At 39.5% G+C, this 20,590-nt stretch overlaps 1 protein-coding gene and 1 non-coding gene across 2 annotated transcripts; both read right to left on the bottom strand.

The window, feature by feature from the left end:
- Positions 1-10,299: 10,299 nt before the first annotated feature.
- On the bottom strand, positions 10,300-11,812 carry RPS20 (ribosomal protein S20). The gene is made up of 4 exons (XM_033126404.1): positions 11,652-11,812; positions 11,323-11,422; positions 10,946-11,019; positions 10,300-10,521 (listed from the first exon to the last, which is right to left on the bottom strand). Exons 1-4 carry the CDS (start codon positions 11,652-11,654, stop codon positions 10,339-10,341), a joined length of 360 nt encoding a protein of 119 aa, XP_032982295.1. The 5' UTR covers positions 11,655-11,812; the 3' UTR covers positions 10,300-10,338.
- LOC117034247 (small nucleolar RNA U54) lies at positions 11,090-11,156 on the bottom strand. The gene has a single exon (XR_004425059.1). It is a non-coding gene; the product is annotated as a small nucleolar RNA U54 (small nucleolar RNA).
- Positions 11,813-20,590: the final 8,778 nt, after the last annotated feature.

The raw sequence follows: 20,590 nt of genomic DNA, 5'->3' as shown, positions 1-20,590 counted from the left end.
CTCACCCTCACGTGGAAAGGTGCTCACTCGGGTAGTAAGTGGCCATCAACTGTGACTGGATGGCCATCAGCTGTGGCTAGTTGGCCGTCAGCTATAACCAGCCACTAATATAACTGCTGTGGCTAGGCTAGCAGAAAATGGGAGAATAGCAAGAAGATGGTGGCTGAGCTAGCAAGCGTGGATTGCAGCTAGCAAGTGGGATTGGTTGGTTGGCAGAAAAGAGGATGGCAGGTTGCAGATCATGTGGCTCCTGCTTCCTGTGTCTCTAACCCAGCCGCCAGCAAGAATATAATGGTATGATTCCCCTATCTATGGCTCCGTGAATGTTCCTTTTTGGACTCACCATATCCTGCATTCTTATGTGGGAAGCGGGAGCTGAGACCCTGCATGACAACCAGGAAATTTATTTTGACCCATTTTGAATCCAGTCATGGCTTGGGCTAACATAGTAGTTTAAATTGTTCAGTTCCTACACCTTGACACAAATGGATGTATCCCATTGTATCTGTTTTCCCTTTCATATTTCCTATAGCCTTTTGACAGTCATTATTAGCATTATCATATGCCACAATTTGTAAAATTATCCCAGCTGCCTGTAAATTGGTCACCTGTTTGTTAATAGCATCCTGTAACCTGGCAATAAATTCAGAGTATGGTTCTCGAGGACCTTGTAAGACTTTTTGAAATGATATCGAGGCTTTACCCTCCATTTCTATTTTTTCCCATGCCATTGAGCAAATTCTTCATAATTGGTCAATAGCCTGTTCAGTCATCCCTAACTGATCCTGGGTAGTTTCCCAATAGCCACTCCCTAGCAATAGATCTTTGGTATATTTATATTGTAAGCCTGATTATGTCTAGTTTGAGTTTCAGCACCATCAATCCACCAAGTTTTAAATTATAAAAACTGGGATGAGGAAAGACAAGTCTTGGCCAGGGTATTCCAATCTGTGGGAATTAATCAATTGCCATCAGCTGCACTCCGTGTAAGGAAAAGTAGGGCCATATTGAGTCACAGCCTGTTTGAGTTCCTTTCAGAAGTTTAAACGAAAATGGCTCATGAGGAAATTCTTGAACAATGTTGGGGTGGTATGGATTCGCATCAGGAGTAATGCATTCATGAATGACAACAGGAAAGGCAAATGCCTCTAAGTCTCCTTCCAGTCTAGCCTGCCCTATACCTTTTTCCATCACAGACAGAGGTGCGTGAGAGCCCCCTAAAGGAGGGGGAGGTGCACATGCAGCAGAGAGAAAAGGATTAGTACTTTTCGCCGGTTACAAGGGTGAATCCAATTCATGTGCTGTAAAAGCAGGCAGTAATGGCAAGTCAAGCAAAGGAGCTGAGGGAGGAGGACAGTCCTCCAATGGTGGATATAATGACTTGGGAATTACAGTGGGAGCTTCTAGAGACCCTTCCCCCTTTTCCTCAGATTCCTGTCTTTTCTTTTTCTCCTTCATCTTCCTCATCAGTTTGTAAAGGTTCTAAAACTGACCGGATTAATTTCCACATATCCCAGATGGTTACTGGGAAAGAAACTCCTTTATGATATAATCCACGGAGTTCCATACCAACTTTTTCCCATGTTTTTTAAATCTAACGTCCCTAAGTTTAGGAACCAAGGACAATAAGTTTCAATTACTTTGAGAAGCTCCTCTAATTTCTGATCTGACACTCGGGCTCCTCCAGCCTTAAGAAGGTGTTTAAGCAAACAAATATAAGAACTATATTGGCTATTAACATTCCCCATTAGGTATAGAGAAAAGGAAAGAGAGAAAGAAGAATTTCACTCCGAATGCATTGCCTGTCTGGCCGCGTCCCTTGCGGGACTTTAAGTCGGTCTTTGGCTAAGGTGCACCCATATAAACCCCGGGCCTGGTTAACGCCGTCAGGCGCTAAGTCACCATTCTGCCTTATAAGCCAGACCACAGAAAGGCAGATTAGGGCCCACACAAGCTACGTAGCTGTAGCTGTGGAACTATGATCACACATTCACACATTCACTCTCTTGCACATAGAAAGAGAAAAATTTCCCCATTTACCTTGGTTAAATTCTCCGAGAGTTACCCTACTTTCTTCCAGTAGTTGTCACGACCTCTCCTGGGTCCCCATGCCGTGAAACCTCTTTAAATTTCAACTGGAAGTCAACCTTCCTTCTCAAGCTCCACAAGTGAGTCCCAGAATCAGGGCCCCACGTTGGGCATCAGATGTTGCGTCCAGCACAACAAGAGCTGTAGGAAGCGAGAAGGGCAGTGCAGGGCTAAGAAAAGACAGTAGTCAAGAATAGGGTGCAAGTGGGTCAAGGGACTCAAGCCTCAAGGACTGAGCCCCGAATCGGGCCAATGCATAGTTTTTATTGGTTAACTTCTAAGGAGGTAAAAGATTGTTAATCTCAAGATCTGTGTGTTACATAGCCTGCTGGCTGTCTTCCCGAAAGTTCCCATTGTGTTCCAGCTTGTATTTTGCCTTCACACACACGCACAACTCCAAGGAATCCATTGAAGGGAGGCATCGATATGATTCTATTGGGTCTCAGTTTGCTGAGACTTCCTCTCAAAGGAGCTTTTCCGATATCTCTCCAATGGGCCTCGGTTTGCTGAGGAACTTCCTTGTGAAATCCTGGAAACAGCGCGGGGGAACAAACAGTTTGGCAGTTGTAAGGCAACAGCAAGTATCTAAGTACCAGAAAAGTCCGATTACTTGCTCAAGGAAAAATAAGAGGAAAGAACAGGAACTGGAACCTATATCCTTTGCTAGCAAGTATTGTGTCATTTTCAACCCCTCATTTTGTGGATGTTTGTATACATAAAAATCACAATTTGAATATTGCTATGAGATTATCAACATATACTTAAACTTTCTTTCATTCTGCCAGAATGTAATTATCAGAATCTTTCTTTGTTGCACATCATCCCTTTCATTCATGTATTTCATGGTCTATCACTTGGAGATAGATATATATATATATATATATATATATATATATATATATATACACACACACACATATATATATACATATATATGTACATATATACATATACATATATATGTACATACATATGTGTATATATATATATATATATATAATTTATAATAAAAACAATGAGATCTACCTCTGCTGATGCCAATCAGAGGCGCCAACATATGTATGACCTACTTGCAGCTAAGGTGCCTGTAATCCTCAAGAGATACTCTCCTCACTCCTAATTGCTATGTGGTTTAGGAAACAAGGCTTCCCTTTGTTTTTAATGTCTTAGAGAGATTTTTCTTCTGCTTTTTATAGCAGCCTCTCTACTCACTATGACTCAGGTGTTTGTGCAAGCTAGGCAGTTGACAAACACAGTGATAAATTCTGTGCTGTATTTTAAAATAACTTTTCTCTGGCACTGGCTCCTTGAAGTTGAATAAAATATGTGGAGTTCTCTTTTTGTCTTAAAAGTACATCTTAGTAGTTGATGTACTAAGTAGTTTGATGAAAATAAACTACTGGCAGCGTCATGCCTCTCTGAATCCCTGCTTCCCACCGAGGGTGTATGTTTGTGTATCTGGGGACTGAGACTGATGGAGTTGGGGCAGTGGTTAGGGATTGATGTTTGGGAGAAGAATCTAGGAGCAGGGTCTCAAGGGAGTCAGCTATTTCCTTTGTTCAGCAGAGTGAACAGCTTTTCTGTTTTAAATCATTTTTTTCAGATGTATTTGCTTTGTCACCTCAGTAATATGAAAGCCCATTTATCCTCCTAATAGATATTTTCAATAATTATTACCTCACATGGGATGTTTGTGGCTTGATATATATCTTTTCTTCATAAAGAAGAGGCATGTGATTTATGAAGGCAGATTTTAAAACTCTTTCACTAGATAGAAATGTAAGGTTTAATTGAATTTGTTGATCTTTTTCCAAAAGCATATTTTTTAATAAATTGAGATATAATTAACATATATTACATTAGTTTCAGGTTTATGCAATGATTCCATATATGCACATATTGCAAAATGATCATCACAATAATAATTACCACAATCTATCACCATATATACTTACAGTTTTTTTTTCCTGTGATGAGAACTTTAAGATCTACTCTTTTGGGGTGGCTGGATGGCTCAGTTGGTTAGAATGCAAGCTCTTACCAACAAGATTGCCAGTTCAATTACTGCATGGGATGGTGGGCTGCGCCCCCTGCAACTAAAGATTGAAAACAGTGTAGCTGAGCTGTGTCCTCCACTAGATTGAAGGATGATTTGACTTGGAGCTGATGGGCCAGGAAAACACACTGTTCCTGAACAAAAAATTAAAAATATCTACTCTTTTAGCAACTTTCAAATATACAATACAGTATTATTAACTATAGTCACCATGCTGCATCATCCCCAGAAATGATTTCATAACTGGAAGCTTGTACCCATTGACCACCTTCACCCATTTTGCCCACCCCTCCCACCCCGTCATTGGCAACCACCAATCTGTTCTCTGTATCTATGAGTTTGTTTGTTTTGTTTTGTTTTTTGGATCATATAGTACTTGACTTTCTCTGACTTATTTCAGTTTGTATAATGCCCTCCAAGTCCATCTATGTAGTCACCAATGGCAGGATTTTCTGTTTTATGGCTGAATAACATTTGTGTGTGTGTGTGTGTGTGTGTGTGTGTGTGATCTTACATTTTCTTGATCCATTCATCCGTCAATGGACACTTATGTTGTTTTCATGTCTTGGCTATTGTAAATAATGCTGCAGTGAACATAGGGGCGCAGATAGCTTTTTGAGTAAGTGTTTTCATTTCCTTTGGATAAATACCCCAAAGTGGAATTACTGGGTCATATGGTAATTCTAATTTTAATTTTTTTGTGGAACCTCCATACTGTTTTCCATAGTGGCTGCACTATTTACATTCCCATGAACAGTACACAAGGGTTCCCTTTTCTCCACATTCTCACCAACATTTGTTATTTCTTGTGTTTTTGATAACAGCCATTCTAAGTTTTGAGGTGGTATTTCATTGTGGTTTTGATTTGCATTTCCCTGATATTCAGCACCTTTTCATATACCTGTTGGCAAGTGACTATTTTATTTACCTCATATAAGTGGAATCATGCAGTTATTTGCCCTTCTGTGAATGGCTTATTTCACTTAGTGCAATGTCCTCAAGTTTCAACCATGTTGTCACATATTGCAGGATTTCCTTCCTTTTTAAAAGCTGAATAACATTCCACTGTATGTATATACCACATTTAAAAAAATCAATTCATCCATCAAGAAGACTTAGGATGTATCTACATCTTGGCTATCGTGAATAATGCAACAGTGAACAGGGGAGTGCCCATACCAATTTTGAGATCCTGATTTCAATTCTTTTGGATAAACACCCAGAAGTGGGATTGCTGGATCGATCATATGGCAGTTCTATTTTTCTATTTTTAATCTTTTGAGGAAACTTCATATGGTTTTCCATAGCAACTAAACCATCTTACATTCCCATCAACAGTGTACAAGAGTTCTAATTTCTCCCTATCTTCACCAAAACGTATTGTCTTTTGATTTTTTGATAATAGCCATCTTAGTGATGTGAAGTAATAACTCACTGTGGTTTTGCTTTGCTTTTCCCAGATTATTTGTGACATTGACCCAGTTGACACCTTCCTCATTCTTGAAATATTTTCCTTGGCTTACCTCATTCCATAGTCCCTTAGTTTACTTGAACACACTTACGGGTTCCCTTCCTCTCAGGATGTTTGTTCTCTACGGTTCCATCTAGTCCCTTTTTATCTGATTTGGCACATGTTCCTGGACCATCTCATCTATGTCTGACTGCAGTTATTTGCTGAGGCTCCCACATCTGTATCTCCATTTCAGATTCCTCTCCTAATCTTTGTATCCACTTTATCCAGCAATCTACCATGTATCTCCATGTGGATGTCACATGGCCACTTCAAATGTGTCAAATCAGCCCTCCAAACCTTCCTTAAATGTTCTCTTAAATGTCCTATCAGCTGTCCAATGCTCAAGACACTGCATCACTCTTCATTTACCCTTCGTCCTACTATTCAACCTATTTACAAATATAGATTCTACTTTCTGAAAATTTCTAATAGTGATAGGACTCTCTCCATTCCACTTCTAACCACAATGACCATATAGGTACAAGATCAACCAGGGACCTATATGGGCTCCTGTCCACTCTACTCTTACTTGGTTTACTGGTACCTTCTATTTGAGAGCTAGGGTAATTGGACTTTTGCCTTGATCTTTCCAAAGAGTAGCTTTTCCACTAGACATTATGCCACTGGGGAAGACAGTCTTTAGGGGTTTCCTGAAGAAAGAGAACAGCCAGAACAGCATCTCTTTAAATGAATTTCAGGGCCTCTCATGGAGCAATGGCCCTTGAGGACATGATGGTCTTCTAGCACAGTATTGCAATTGAGGTTCAAAGTGATCTTCTAGCCTATAAAATCCTAGTAAGTGGTATACTCTATTTAATAAAGCAGTGGGAAAATAGCACATTTTAGAAGAATTCCATTGAAAATGGATGAAACAAAAGTCTTGGAAATTAAAGGATCAAACTTTAGTAACCTGTAAAATTATTTTTCAGAACACAACATTCCCTACTCAAGGTGTTTCTGAAACTTAAGACATTACAAAGGATGAAAAAACTTTGATTCCTCTTAGCAGCTGCATCTGCCCTAGGTTAACATTTGCATCGTCTCATAAGATGCCTGTCTCTCGTTAGATTCAATTAGTTGGTTACCTGAAGACATTAGCTCCCTGATGAGTTCAAGAAAAATCATGAACTTGAGGTTTGTTCAGTTTTTGTTATTGTTGAAAGGGTGGGAATGACTTTCTTACTAGTTTTGTACATCCCAAGCAGAAACTAGAAGTCTTTATTGAAATTTAAACAGAAAAATAACATGATATGATTTAAATATTTGAAAGTTAACTTCAGCATCTATGAAAAAAGAGAATGAACACAGGGATGGAGGCAGGGAGACCAGCAAGGAGTCTATTGCAATAGCCGAGGTAAGAAGTGATGGTGGACCGTGTGATCCAGTAATTTATCCCAAAGAATTGGAAGTTGAAGAGATACTTGCATACCCATGTTCATAATAGCACTATTCACAATAGCCAAGAGGTGGAAAACAACCTAAATGCCCATTAATAGATGAATAAAGAAAATGTGGTGTATATACACAGAATATTGTTCAGCCTTAAAAAGCAAGGAAATCCTGTAAAATTCTACACAACATGGATGAACCTTGAACACTATATTCAGTGAAATAAGTCAGTCTGAAAAAGACAAATATTGTGTGATTCCACTTTAGTTGCTATTCATTTTAGTGATGTCTGTAAACAGATTAATTCCCCCAATCAAAAGATACAGATTGGTTGACTGGATTAAAGAAACACAAGACCCAACTATATGCTGCTTACAACACACTCACTTTGGATCTAGGACACATATAGGCTGAAAAACTAAAAGTATGGGAAAAGATAGTAATGCATCGATTAAGGACAGGCATACATTTTGAGAAATGTCATTAGGTGATTCTATCCTTGTGCAAACACCATAGTGTGCACTTATACAAACCTAGATGGTATAGCCTACTACACACCCAGGCTGTATGGTATAGACTATTGCTCCTAGGCTGGAAACCTGTACAGTATGTTACTGTACTGAATACTATAGGCAATTGTAACACAACGGAAAATATTCATGGATCTAAATGTATCTAAACATAGAAAAGGTACAGCAAAATACCATGAAATTAAAAAATGGTACATCTGTACAGGGCACTTAGCATAAATGGAGCTTGCAGGACTGCAAGTTGCTCTGGGTGATGGTGAAAATGTGAAGGTCTAGTACATTACTGTAGACTACTGAAGACTTTTGTAAACACTGTACACCTAGGCCCAGAGAGATAAAGGGATACCCACATATGCCCCTTAGATACTGTATTATCATTTTGCATATGACTAAGGAGTAAGGACTGGGAGTAAGGACTCCCATTTTCAACCTTCCTTTACCTCCCTAATCCAGACAAGCTGGCCTCTCAGAATCACTGGCATCATTACAGCTCTATTTAACCTATCTTTAGTTTGTTACTAACAATATTTGAAGGCCCTGTAGGGGTTTTCATTTCCAAGTAGGTATTTTTAAACGTTTAAAGAATTGGAAATAGCAATTCCCAAATTTTAAAGTACAGTATTTCGCTGTATTGCAGGTTATTATCTATAGCTTAAATACCTCAACTATTAGTGTTAAATTATAATAGCTGATGCAGTCTCTTTGGCACCTATCAGATAAAATTCAGAACTGTACGAAAGCCATAAAGCTGTTCTTTCAATACTTCCCAATTTAGAGGCACATTTTTCACAAGAATCTATTGTTTAGCCCTAAGTGGCTTTAATGTTTTCATAGAAGATTGTTTTTCAACCAATTGTCAGGATATTGAGTGTATTCCAGACTTCTTTGTTGCAATATACTTTGTTCATTAAAACAAGCTTACAAGTACTTCTGTCTGGGGGCTGCTTACACAATACCAGGTTACTTAAAAGATCTTAACTGCTATGTAAGCAGTGCTCTTAGCACTAGGGTAGAAAATGCTTAATTGGGCTAGAGACAGGTTAGTAGCTCACACTCTGGCTTTTGATTAATAATTTCACCTCGAGTTAAATCAGTACCACCAAGTGTTCTACGAAATGGCCTCAGGAACCCAGACTTGTGTAATCATTTAACTAGTATGTTTATGGTTAAATGTTTATTGAAGTTACAATGAAAATCGTTTCCCAAGCTAATTAAAGTTGATTTGGTATAATGCTGTTACCCTAAAAAATTTTTATAAGTAGTTCAAGTTTGCATTTAAAAAGTACTTGGCTTATTTGCCAGATTCAGTTCCACTCAAATCCCTGATGTTCAAAATCTGTTTTGGAGATCTAACAAAGGTTGGACAGGACTTGGATGTTGCAAAGTAGAGGGAGGGATAAGGGATGACGACTCCAATGCTTGTGTGGCTGCTTGGACCATGGATGGAGGGAGCAGAGGGTTCTAGAGAGGGAAGATGATTCCACTTTGACATGCCAACTTTTGGAGCTGTGTGAGGTACAAGTGTACATAATTGAATTCTGGGCCTAGTCAATTTGAATGTATTTGGTAACTGAAGCCCGTGGACCAGTCTAGTGAAGGCTTAGGCACAAACCCAGTGGAAAGGTATGAACTTCCATGACTAATCTAATTAAGAGCCTTCATTTTCTAAAGGGATTATAATTTCTAAAAATGTTTATACACTTTTGGCAGAAGTACCTCTGGAAATTCTCTAATAAACCTATTTAGAAAGATATCCAACTATAAATTCTACAGCAAAAACTTAACACTCTAATGGGGTGTCTAGAGATGGATTCTTATCCTGTAAACCCATTTAAATCTCAGCTACACTATTATACCATCAAGCTCCAGGACATTGGGCAAATTAAAAACTTCAAAGCCAGTTTCTAGATCTACACAGTAGGAATAGAATTCAAGAAAATAAAGCATGTAAGTAGAGCCTGGTAGCTAATGTTATCCATTATTGTGCCAACAGGGATTTAGCTAAATGAATTTGGCCTATGACATGCTTTTCAGTCCTAAAGTGAACATAATTAAGTTTCAGTGAATGACCTGTATACATTAAGAATTTCAAGTATATAAAAAAATACATGTCTATAGATACATCCTAAATGTCAGCTAGTACTAGAATTTTTTTTAACCGTTTAATCTAAAATATAATGAATTTTACATCATGTACGTAAAATTGATTAAGGGCAACTGTTCCTAAAACATTTTGAAATTTGCTATGTTCACTCATTAGCTGAATACCTTTTTAAAAAGGAGAAATGACTTGACAGAGCCAAGGTGGGAATTTCAGATTTTGCTGGTTACTTGCCCTCTAGTACAGTAGGCTCTAAACCATAGCCGTATACTTGAGAATCACCCCAGAAACTGTTTAGAAGACTGATAGCATCAATTAAATCAGAATTTCAGGCGGTAGGACGCAGACCATTTTCTTTGGAAGAACATACAGTCAGTTATAAACCACACTATATGATCATCAGTGGTCTGGTCTCACGGGTTGTTTTTTAGTTAATTAAATTCAGTTGTCCTGTAATTCCAAGTGTAAACTGGTTTAGTGGCCTCTACGAAATATTAATATAATGAAAACAGGATAGACTACCATATCTAATTTTGATTTTTCTACTTGAAAAATAGAGTGAGTTCATAGTACACTGTATAGTCCTAAGATCTGCCAGTATTATGAATAAAAGTCAACAAAATTTAACAACTGATAAAGTCAATTTATTAAAAAGATTGACTTAAGCATCTGCAATGGTGACTTCAACCTCGACTCCTGGCTCAATACTGATGGAAGTAATCTGCTTAACAATCTCAGAAGGACTGTGCAAGTCAATCAGTCGCTTGTGGATCCTCATCTGAAAGCGATCCCAAGTCTTAGAACCTTCACCACAAGGAGTTTTTCTTGTAGTGATTCTCAGAGTCTGCAACAAAAGACAAAAGAAACGAAACATTTTTGGTTTTATGCTCATCTCTAGAACATCTGGAAAACTATTACTCTGAAGTATTCCATTTGAAAATTTCCCAAGGTGTCATTCCTCTACATAGTCCCCATATACTATCAATTTATAACACTAAGTCCATTTTCACTCAGCCGCTCTTGAAGCTTATGACTGTGAAGCACCCACACCAAGATACAGCAGCAAAGAAGCTTCAACCGTTACCTCTAAAAGTTACTTACTTAATATGAACCAATCTCTACCAGCAAGTTTTATTTGGGTTTGTATCATTAGCACCATTATACAAAACTTTTGGGAGCCAAAAACCCCTTATCCTAAATGGTAAAAATCTGGATTTATACAAAGACCATAGGTAACTCCTACTTTCTGCCCCTATGATTTACTTCACCTTGGTGGGCATCCGAACTGGTCCTTTTACTTTGAGATTTTTTTCCTTTGCGCCTCTGATCAAGTCAGCACACACTACAAGGAAATAAAAGCATCTTTCAGTTCATTCAAAACCATCAAAAGTCGCTTAAAAATTTTTAACTGCTGCTGGCTCAGAATAGCGTATAAAACTATCACCATAATTCAACACAGTAATTATCTCCTCATCGCCAACTATGAAGTAAAAGACACAGTAAAATTTAAGTGTAGACCATTTTTACTTTGTCTTTTCAAGCTAAGCAACTTGTGACTTTAATTCGAAGTCAATCTTGTACAGTAACAAGTCAAACTCATCTCTCTTTTGACCCAAAGGTCTCAACCTGAAACTACTGTACTGACCCTTCTCCAAGGATTTTACGTTGCGGCTGGTTAGAGTAATTCTAATTCGGTGAATCGCCACCTCTGGTTCCACGGGTGTCTTGCCGGTATCTTTAAAAGCCTATTATACAGACAACAAAAACACCAACATTTTATAAAGCCTGTCAATTCTGGAGACAAACGTTATCGAAACCTTACCGGGTTCCTCCACCATTTCAGGAATTCCTTCACTGGTGAGTGCCGTTTACTCACCGCCTCCCCCCATCCCGGTATCGGTCCCCAGAAGAGAGCGAGACCCGGGGCCGAGTCCCGCCGCGGCCACAACCGAGCGGCGCAGCACTCCGCCTCACCATGGTTGCGGCGCGGCTTCCTGACCGACTTGTTCCTCCGCGAGAGCGAACAGCGGTGAGTCAGGAGCAGGAGCGGGCGAAAACGAACGACGATCGAACCACGACCGCGCCTTCCTCAAAGAGAAAGGAGGACCGGCTGCGTGGCGCTTATATAGCTCCGCTCGGGTCTGCATCCGGGTCCTGTACGTTTTTCTGCGCTGCCCCGGAAGCCGCTTAGCCCCGCGGGCACTGGAGACTCACAAGGCGGCTGCGCGAGTCGAAGCTGGAGCGCCGCAGAGTTGGCAGAAATAGCGCGGCTGCGGGCGCCCCCTGTCGCCCCGGGGGAGTCAGAGCCACACGAGGTGGGGGTCCTGGCCGCGTAGTCCCCAAGGTCCTCTGGCTAGCCACCTAGCAAAGATGACAGAAAGACAGCAACTTGGCCTAAAACCTGAAAAACTCACGTGTTAGGTGAGCAGACCCCCGGCCTCCTCAAAATAAAAACGACTTCTGTGGTTTTTACCGTGCATATTTTGCTTCCCATACAAACCGAGACACTCGTTCTCTGAGCAAGTGGGTAACTGAGTTTAACTCACATCTGTATTAGGAAAAATGATCCTGATAACCTGGGCATGTTATTATTATTATTTTTTTTAATTAATAGGTAGTTATTTTTCATAGCCTGAAATAATCCTTTTGTAATATTTCATCTTCTGGCTTCCCAGGCCTGTAGAAGCATCTCATCTGTTTCTAGAAAGCGCCTGAACTTGGGATCTCCCCTTCTGGGAAACGGGGGGCAAAAATGCCAGGCTGTCGGGATTATACTGGAGCGTGTTGCACATCTGGAGGCCCAGCCTGGAAACCCAGAGTATCTACCTAATTCTGAAACATGTTATCTCCTCTCTGTTCTGATAAAGTAACGTTCAGTAAGACCCTTCAAGATCTCCCTAATACTGTTAGCATAACCAAATATGGAACAGAGTACGATGGGAAAACCCAGTGGTTAACCGACCTACGCAGCCGGGATAGATAGCATAGTGAAAATATATAAACTTAAAGATGAAGGATAGAATGAAATTGATGAGATGGGTTTTGATACAGGGCAGAAGGAAGAATAAATAACCTTATATTATTTTGCATGTGAACCTCTGGTACAAAAGAATTATTTCCCCAAAATGGTGAATGACAGAACTCTGACCCCTCCAGTTAGGGCTCTTTCTTGAACCTTGCTCTTCTGTTCCTTGGAGGTAAATTCTACTTGAAACTTTAATCAAACAGTATTGACTTATGTATTTGATGATAATTGGAAATGGCTAATAGCTGGCTTTCTTTGGCTCACAAAGAATATATACTAGATTTTGCTGACATTTAATAATTAATTTAAGTGTTAAAATTTGGATGGTGTCCAGTTCAGTTATTTTTAAATGTTATCCATTGGCTGTAAATACGATATTAGCAGAATTTGCAGCAAAAAAAATTGAGAACCTCCATTGTTGTTTTACTAGCTGTAACCAAAATGTGACTTCATAAGTTAGGGCTTTAACTTACTGGTATGGCTAACCACTAAACAAAAAACAGACAAAAGTGCAATTGCCTAAGCTCCCTGAGATGTGATCAACCACCATTGCATTAGTACCAAAGGTGAATGTGCATCTTCAGAGACAACTTACAGCAGCATTCATGTTTTACTAATGCTCAAAGAATAATCAGAAATTCAAAGATGGAGTGCTCGAGAAGTACAGTGGTGATTTTTTTGAATAACAAATCTGGTACATCTATTCTTAGGCTTGCCTTCCCCTTCAAGTACTTGAGGAAATGGTGAATAAATTAACTTCCTTGACCATAGAAAAAGAATCTTGGTATAGACAAAGGCAAAATATGGCCAGGCACGTATGGGAAAAATTGTTCATGTGACTGGAACTAAGAAAACAGCTGGTTGAAATAATATGAGACAAACGTCGTGAAAAACTTTACTATTTTCCAAGTTGACATGGTTTAGTTTCAAACATTTTGTTGTATTTTTGTCTTGAAAGTTATCAGCTGCTATAGTTCCCAAATTTCAATATAAAATGTAATGTTGTAGTATAGATGTAAGATTGGAGAAAAAGTAGAATTTAACAATAAGCACAAAAGAAGAAGAAAATACATCATGCTACCATTCAGAGATAAACCACTTATTTACACTTTCAGGTGTGTATGTATCTCTTTTAAAAAAAAGGCTTATACTCTATATACAGTTTAGTGAGCTGCTTTATTCACAGACTGTTTTGTTACAATAGATATACTTCTTCAACATCCCTTGTAATGATTGAATTGTGTGGATGGTTCATTCATAATTTCTTGAATTAGTCCTCTATTTTTAGACATTTAGGGTGTTTTTCCATTTTTCACTCTTACAAATAATACAATGAAATACATGCTTCTATACCAGTGTTTCTCAGACTCAACAAAATGGACATTTTGGGCCAAATGATTCTTTGTTGCGGGGGCTGTTCTGTGCATTGTAGAATGTTTAGTGGCATTTCTGGCCTCTACCCACTAGATGCCTGTAGGAATGTCTCCGCTCCAGTTGTGACAGTCAAACAAGTCTCCAGACATTGTCAAATGTTCCTTGTGGGGCAAAATTAACCCCCCCCCCACAGCATCCCTTAACTACGCCCCCCCCATGAGAACCACTGATGTAAATGAATATTTTAGCTCATTCTTAATGCCTTAGATCAATTACTAGATATACTTACCCTTTGATAGCTTAAAGAATAAGCATGTTTTAAATAATTAGGTAAGTTGCCCTCTGGGAAAGTTATACCCAAATAGATACTTCTTCCAGCAGTATAATAAAGATTTTTGTGTGAAAAATAGAATTAAATATCCGTTTCATCTTAAAATTTAAAAATATTTTTAAGATTATTACAAACTATGTTTTAAATATCTCTGTTCATAGCTTTCCTTCACTAATTTTTATAGTTATTTTAAAAGTATCTTGTAACTATTACTGCAAGTATGTGTGTTTTCTGTGGACAGCCATCTACTGGTCTTTTCCTGCAATAACAGTATTATTGTACTACTTCCAAAAGGAAATTAACAGCCATTAAAACTACTTTATTCATGGTACACATATGTATATTTATGACTAAAATTATAAAGACAAAATGTGAAATGAACATGGACGAGACTGGACACTATTTTATTTCCACATTTTTTTTTTTAAAGATTTTATTGGGGAAGGGGAACAGGAACAGTGTGTACTTCCAGGATTTTTTCCAGGTCAAGTTGTTGTCCTTTCAATCATAGTTATGGAGGGTGCAGCACAGCTCCAGGTCCAGTTGCTGTTGCTAGTTGCGGGCGGAGGGGGGGCAGGGGGGAGCGGGGGGGGCGGGGTGCAGTCCGCCATCCCTTGCGGGAGTCAAACCGGCAACCTTGTGGTTGAGAGGCCACTGGCCCATGTGGGAATCAAACCTGCAGTCTTTGGTGTTAGGAGCACAGAGCTCCAACTGCCTGAGCCACTGGGCCGGCCCCTATTTCCAGAATTTTTGAACTAAATAAAATTTATGTTAAAACTCTTTAGTCTAAAATTTAAGAATAAAAACCACAAAGAGTTTAAAACACTCTTAAGCAGAGAATCGAATCAGTGATTTGGAAGATAAGGTGGCATAAAACACCCAATCTGAATAGCAAAAAGAAAAAGAATCCTCTTTACCATTAATGTTATCTGTTATCTGTTGTCTTTATAGTTAGTAGCAATGCTATATCTGAGAGATGTAAAATCATATTAAATAGCATGACACATAAGGGCTTTATATATTTCACTTTAATTGAGATCAGAAATTTTATTGAGCTATTAATGTGTTATAAGGTCAAATCCTCATTTTTTTAACTCTTTCATTTTGTAGTTCAAAGTTCCATAGATACCCAAGCCAGTTAAGACTATTTGCTTATTAAAATTATTTCACTAAAGTAAGCAATGGAACAGAACTAAAGACCCAGTAAGATCTTTTTACTAGAATGACTCATATGGAACATGCATTTGCTTGGTAATTTTCAATCATGTTTAACTGCAGAGTTCATAGAATTTTCTGTGGGAGTGGGAACTAAATGTCCTATCCAGTAGGCCTCTTAGTACTCTCCCCACCCCCTTCCTTCTCCTGTTCCCTGGCCTGCACGTCTACAGATTTGAGTTTCTTGAAATACAATCAGAAAAATTACTGGTCTACTTCTGCCACATAGTGCCATTTCTGAGCTTTAGCAGCTAAATAGCAGAGGATTTCCGTAGCCACACTTTTGTTATTCTCACATCATGCAGGGAAGCCAGAGGTATATTTATCTATCAGTCACCTTTTCCTGTGATTTTCATGTTATATATAATTTCCATACAACTTTGAAAAAAATATTTCTACCATTTGCCTTCTTTTATGAGAAGATTGGAACCTATGGTTTTAACCACACTAATTAATTCTGCTGCATTGCTTTTGTGTGGTGGACAGCCTCAAATGTCCCCCAGTGGTCCCCACTGCCTGGTATGCACACCATTGTGGAATGCCCTCCTCTTAAGTTTAGGAAACTGTGACTTGCTTCTAAACACTAGATTTTGGAAAAAGTGCAAGGATGTCACTTCCCTGAATAGATTAAATAAGATTCTGACTTCTCTCTTTCTTGCACACTTTCTCTCTTACTAGCTTTGAGGAAACAAGCCACCATGTTGGGAGCTGCAGTATGGAGGCGCTCACATGTCAAGGAAATGAGGGCAGCCTGTAGCCCACAACCAGCAAAGAACTGAGATTCTTAGTCCAAGGGCCTAAAAAGAATTGAAATTCTTTTATCACAATAACCATGTGATTGTGGATGCAAATCCTTACTTGTTGAACTTTCAGATGAGATCTCTGCACTGGCCAATACCTTGACTGGAGCCATAATGAGAACCCCTGAGCAGAGGACCCTCCTAAGCCTAGTCTGGATTTCTGGTCCATCGAAACTGTGAGGTAATAACTGTGTGTTGTTTTAAGATGCTAAATGTGTGGTAATTTGTTATTCAGCAATAGATAACTAACACATTGTATTAATATATACACACTGATGAAAATTGTCATTTAGGAGTCCCAAAAGGGCAACCTGAGTTATATGTGATTAGACAATACTGAACTTCTCATGTTGTTGCAGGGAAGGTAAAATTCCAGGCTTATGGTATAAAAGATACCTTCCTTCAGAGTTCCTTCTTGTTGCCTTTGTGAAAAGCTTACCTGCCAATAGCATGGAGGCTGCACTTCCTCATAATCCTGAAGCTCAGCATGTTCCTCCGATGTGCTTGTCTCCAGTGGTACCTCTGCCTGGCTTTGTGTGCTGAGGTGTAACCTCAGAGTAGCTGCATTACCTCCCTTAAAGTTCTTTTATAAAGCTAAATTCATAATTATGGTTTGAATTACTGTTAAGTTATTGGTCATTTGAAAACCACTTAAAGTTTAGTTATTGTCTTTTTTCTACCTCTTTTATTAAGGCTAATCATTACACAGATATTATGGACTGACCACTGTGTCCAGGCACTGGGAATCCAGTGGAAAACAAGACATTTCATTCCTGCCCTATGGAACATGCATTTCAGTGGAAGGGACAGATAACTAGCTGTGAGAAACAGATACATAAGAATTTCAGGCATAGATAGATTCCATGAAGAAAGAACACAGGATAAGTGGGTGGAACATGACTGTGAGGGCAGAGGCTCTGTGGTCAGGGAAGTCTTCCGAAGAAGTGTGCATCAGTCAAGGCCCCTAGTTACAAGTTACAGAAATGACTTCTGGATCACTTTGGGCAGATTATAATGCAGTAGAAGAATATGTAGCCAACCTGGGGAAGCAGACTTAGAGAGTATGCTGCAGGAACAATGCCCCAGTTGTGACCAGAGGATGAGCTCCAATGTTGCAACAGGCTTTTCTGACTCCACCTGTGCTAGACAGTGGCCACCAGACAATGCTGAAGCCACTGTGTCTGCTACCACTGGAAATTGGATCTATGCAGTGCTGTGGTCACCATTTGTTCCAAAAGGGATTCTGCATGTTTCCTTGTTTTCCTTCCTTGTCTTTCCTTCCTTCCTTCCTTCCTTCCTTCCTTCCTTCCTTCCTTCCTTCCTTCCTTCCTTCCTTCCTTCCTTCCTTCCTTCCTTCAACAGGACTTTATGGGGGAACAGTGTGTACTTCCAGGACTTTTTCCAAGTCAAGTTATTGTCCTTTCAATCTTAGTTGTGGAGGGCACAGCTCAGCTTCAGGTCCAGTTGCTATCGTTAGTTGCAGGGGGTGCAGCCCCCCATCCCTTGGGGGAGTTGAGGAATCAAACCGGCAACCTTGTGGTTGAGAGCCCACGCTCCAACCAACTGAGCCATCCGGCCACCCGGGAGCTGAGCAGCAGCTCATTGACTTCATTCCAGCTGCGGAGGGCGCAGCTTGCTGGCCCCTGTGGGAATTGAACCGGCAGCCTCGTTGCCCAGAGCTCGAGCTCTAACCAACTGAGCCACCCGTCTGCCCCTCCTTGTTTCTTTATGCCAACATCCGATGGGCAGAGCCTAGCTCATATGGCTATGGCCAAGCTTCTGGAAAAGTAGTATCTGGCATTTTCAGCTGTGTAACTAAAGAGAATAACAAAGGTCAACTCAGGAGGTAACATTTGAGCAGAGGATGGAATGACAGGAAGTAATGGAATCCAGCCATGTAGTAATCTGGGGGAAGAACTTCTTAATCAAAGGGGACAGCAAAGTCTCCATAGGATAGAAGTAGGCATGCCGTATTTGAGAAACTAAGAAGCTGCAACACAGTGAGTGAGGGAGAGGGTGAACGGAGATGATGTCACGGAGAGGGCAGGAGCCAGGTAATGTAGTACCTTGTAAAGTAGCACTAGGAGCTAGGATTTTATTCCAAGTGCAACAGGAAGCTGCCTGTATTAGGTTCCTATAGGGCTTCCTATTAGGGCTACTATAAAAAATTACCACAAACTCGGTTGCTTGAAATAGCAAATTTATTCCATCACAATTCTGGGCCAGAAGTCCCAAATCAAGATGTTGGCAAGGTTGGTTCCTTCTGGAGCCTCTGAGGGCGAATCCATTTCATATCTTTTACCTTCCATGCCTCTCTTCTACCAGCTTTTGGAGTTTCTTTTCTGTGGACTCATCACTCCAATCTTCTTCCATCTTCAAAGCCTGTCTCTGAGTCAAATCTCCCTCTCCTTTCTCTTACAAGGACACTTTCAAAGTCACTGGATTTGGGGACCACACTAAATCCAGGATGATCTTATCCAGAAATTCCTAACTTAATTACATCTGCAGACTCTATTTCCAAATAAGTTTGCATTCATAGATACTGAGTGTTATTATTTTGGGAGATATTATTCAATCCTCTGTACTGCCCAAAGGTTTTTGGCAGGGGAGGGATGTGATTTGATTTACATTTTAAAGAGATGAATTATAAGAAGAGGACAGTGAAAACAAGAAGTTAGGAGGCTATTGCAGGGATGATCTTAGTGGTATGTACAAGAGTGGTAGCCTTGGCGATAAAGGCAATTGGAGATTGGAAATAGAGTTTGGAAGTAGATTATATGTGACTTGCTGATGAGTTGGTTGTAGGTAGTAAGGAAAACGGAGGAATCAAGGACGAGCCTGATGAACTAGGCCATTTACTGAGATGGAGAAACCTGAGGAAGGGACAAGTTAAGGATGGAGATTGAGAGTTTTGTTTTAAATATGTTCAGTTTGAGATGAATATTAGACATCTAAAGCTATGGCTATTAGATCTTAAGGCAGAAGGAAAAGTCAGTAATCCTGATATTTAAATTCTTTGTTTAAAATTCTTTGTTTTAAATTCTTTGTTTAAAATATTCTGCCAGCGAAAATATAGTGGTATGACTCCCCTATCAATGGCTCCATGGGTGTTCCTTTTTGGCCTCACCATGCCCTGCGTTCTTATGTGGGGAGCGGGACCAGAGACCCCGCATGACTCCCCACGTGACAAGCTGTATGACAGCAAAGCGGACCCTGGAAAGGAGTTGTGAGGACATTCTCAAGTCTGAGCTCTACCACTTACGAGGTATGCCACCTCTCAAGAGTCATTTTATCTACATGGGCCTCAGTTTTCTTTTTAAAAAGAGGATGTTGAACTAGATGATCTCCAAATTTGAAAAGCTATTGTGTGGAACCAAAGAGATTCAAGGATATCTCACCACTAACATATTACCAGACATGCAAGATGGCTTGTCTTCTCTATCCCTCCTTCATGTTCCCCAACACCAGAGAAGTTAGATTTAGAATCCATGGGGAGAGAAGGCTTGAAATATCACAGGAGGGTCCCCTCTCCCATTTCAAGTCCTTTGTCCTAGGGTGGTCATCCATGTGGTTTGGTGAGATATATACAACCTCAATACATGGCCAAAATATCATTATTATTAGTGCCAACTTTCACTCAAGAGTGCCCGAATTTGGATTATAAATTTTATGATCTCCTTACTCAAGCACAAGTCTAACTCATGGTAGTAGAAAGCTTTCAACTGAATCCACTTAAGAGTTTTAAACAGAATTGTTCTGTATTTTAATAACCTGAAGTTACCAGAAAGTCATAGCCTCTTTTCTAGATTTTTGTTAAGGCATGGGAAAAGATGATTTGACACAATGTAGTTGAAATCAGTTATTAGAAAAAAAATTAAAACTTTTCCCTGTTTATACCCCACTGGATTGGGACTCATCAAGAAATTGATTGCTAAGAAAGAACTTCCACATTCTGAGATTATTTTAAAAATATTACCCCATGGTTTCTTGTAGTAATGTTATGATTTAATTATGGAATGAATTTAGAATTTTATCAAATACCTTTTCAATAACTAAGCACATATTCATGTGATTTTTCTTTTTCATGTATTAATATGGTGAATAGATTTCTCAATATTGAGGCTTCCTTGCATTCCTGGAATAAATATCTCTTCACAAAGTGTATTGC

Source organism: Rhinolophus ferrumequinum, chromosome 14 (assembly GCF_004115265.2).
Source record: "Rhinolophus ferrumequinum isolate MPI-CBG mRhiFer1 chromosome 14, mRhiFer1_v1.p, whole genome shotgun sequence".
Classification (NCBI taxonomy): Eukaryota; Metazoa; Chordata; class Mammalia; order Chiroptera; family Rhinolophidae; genus Rhinolophus; species Rhinolophus ferrumequinum.
The sequence above is the reverse complement of the archived record's forward strand: the minus strand, read 5'-3'. Positions and strand labels throughout refer to the sequence as shown.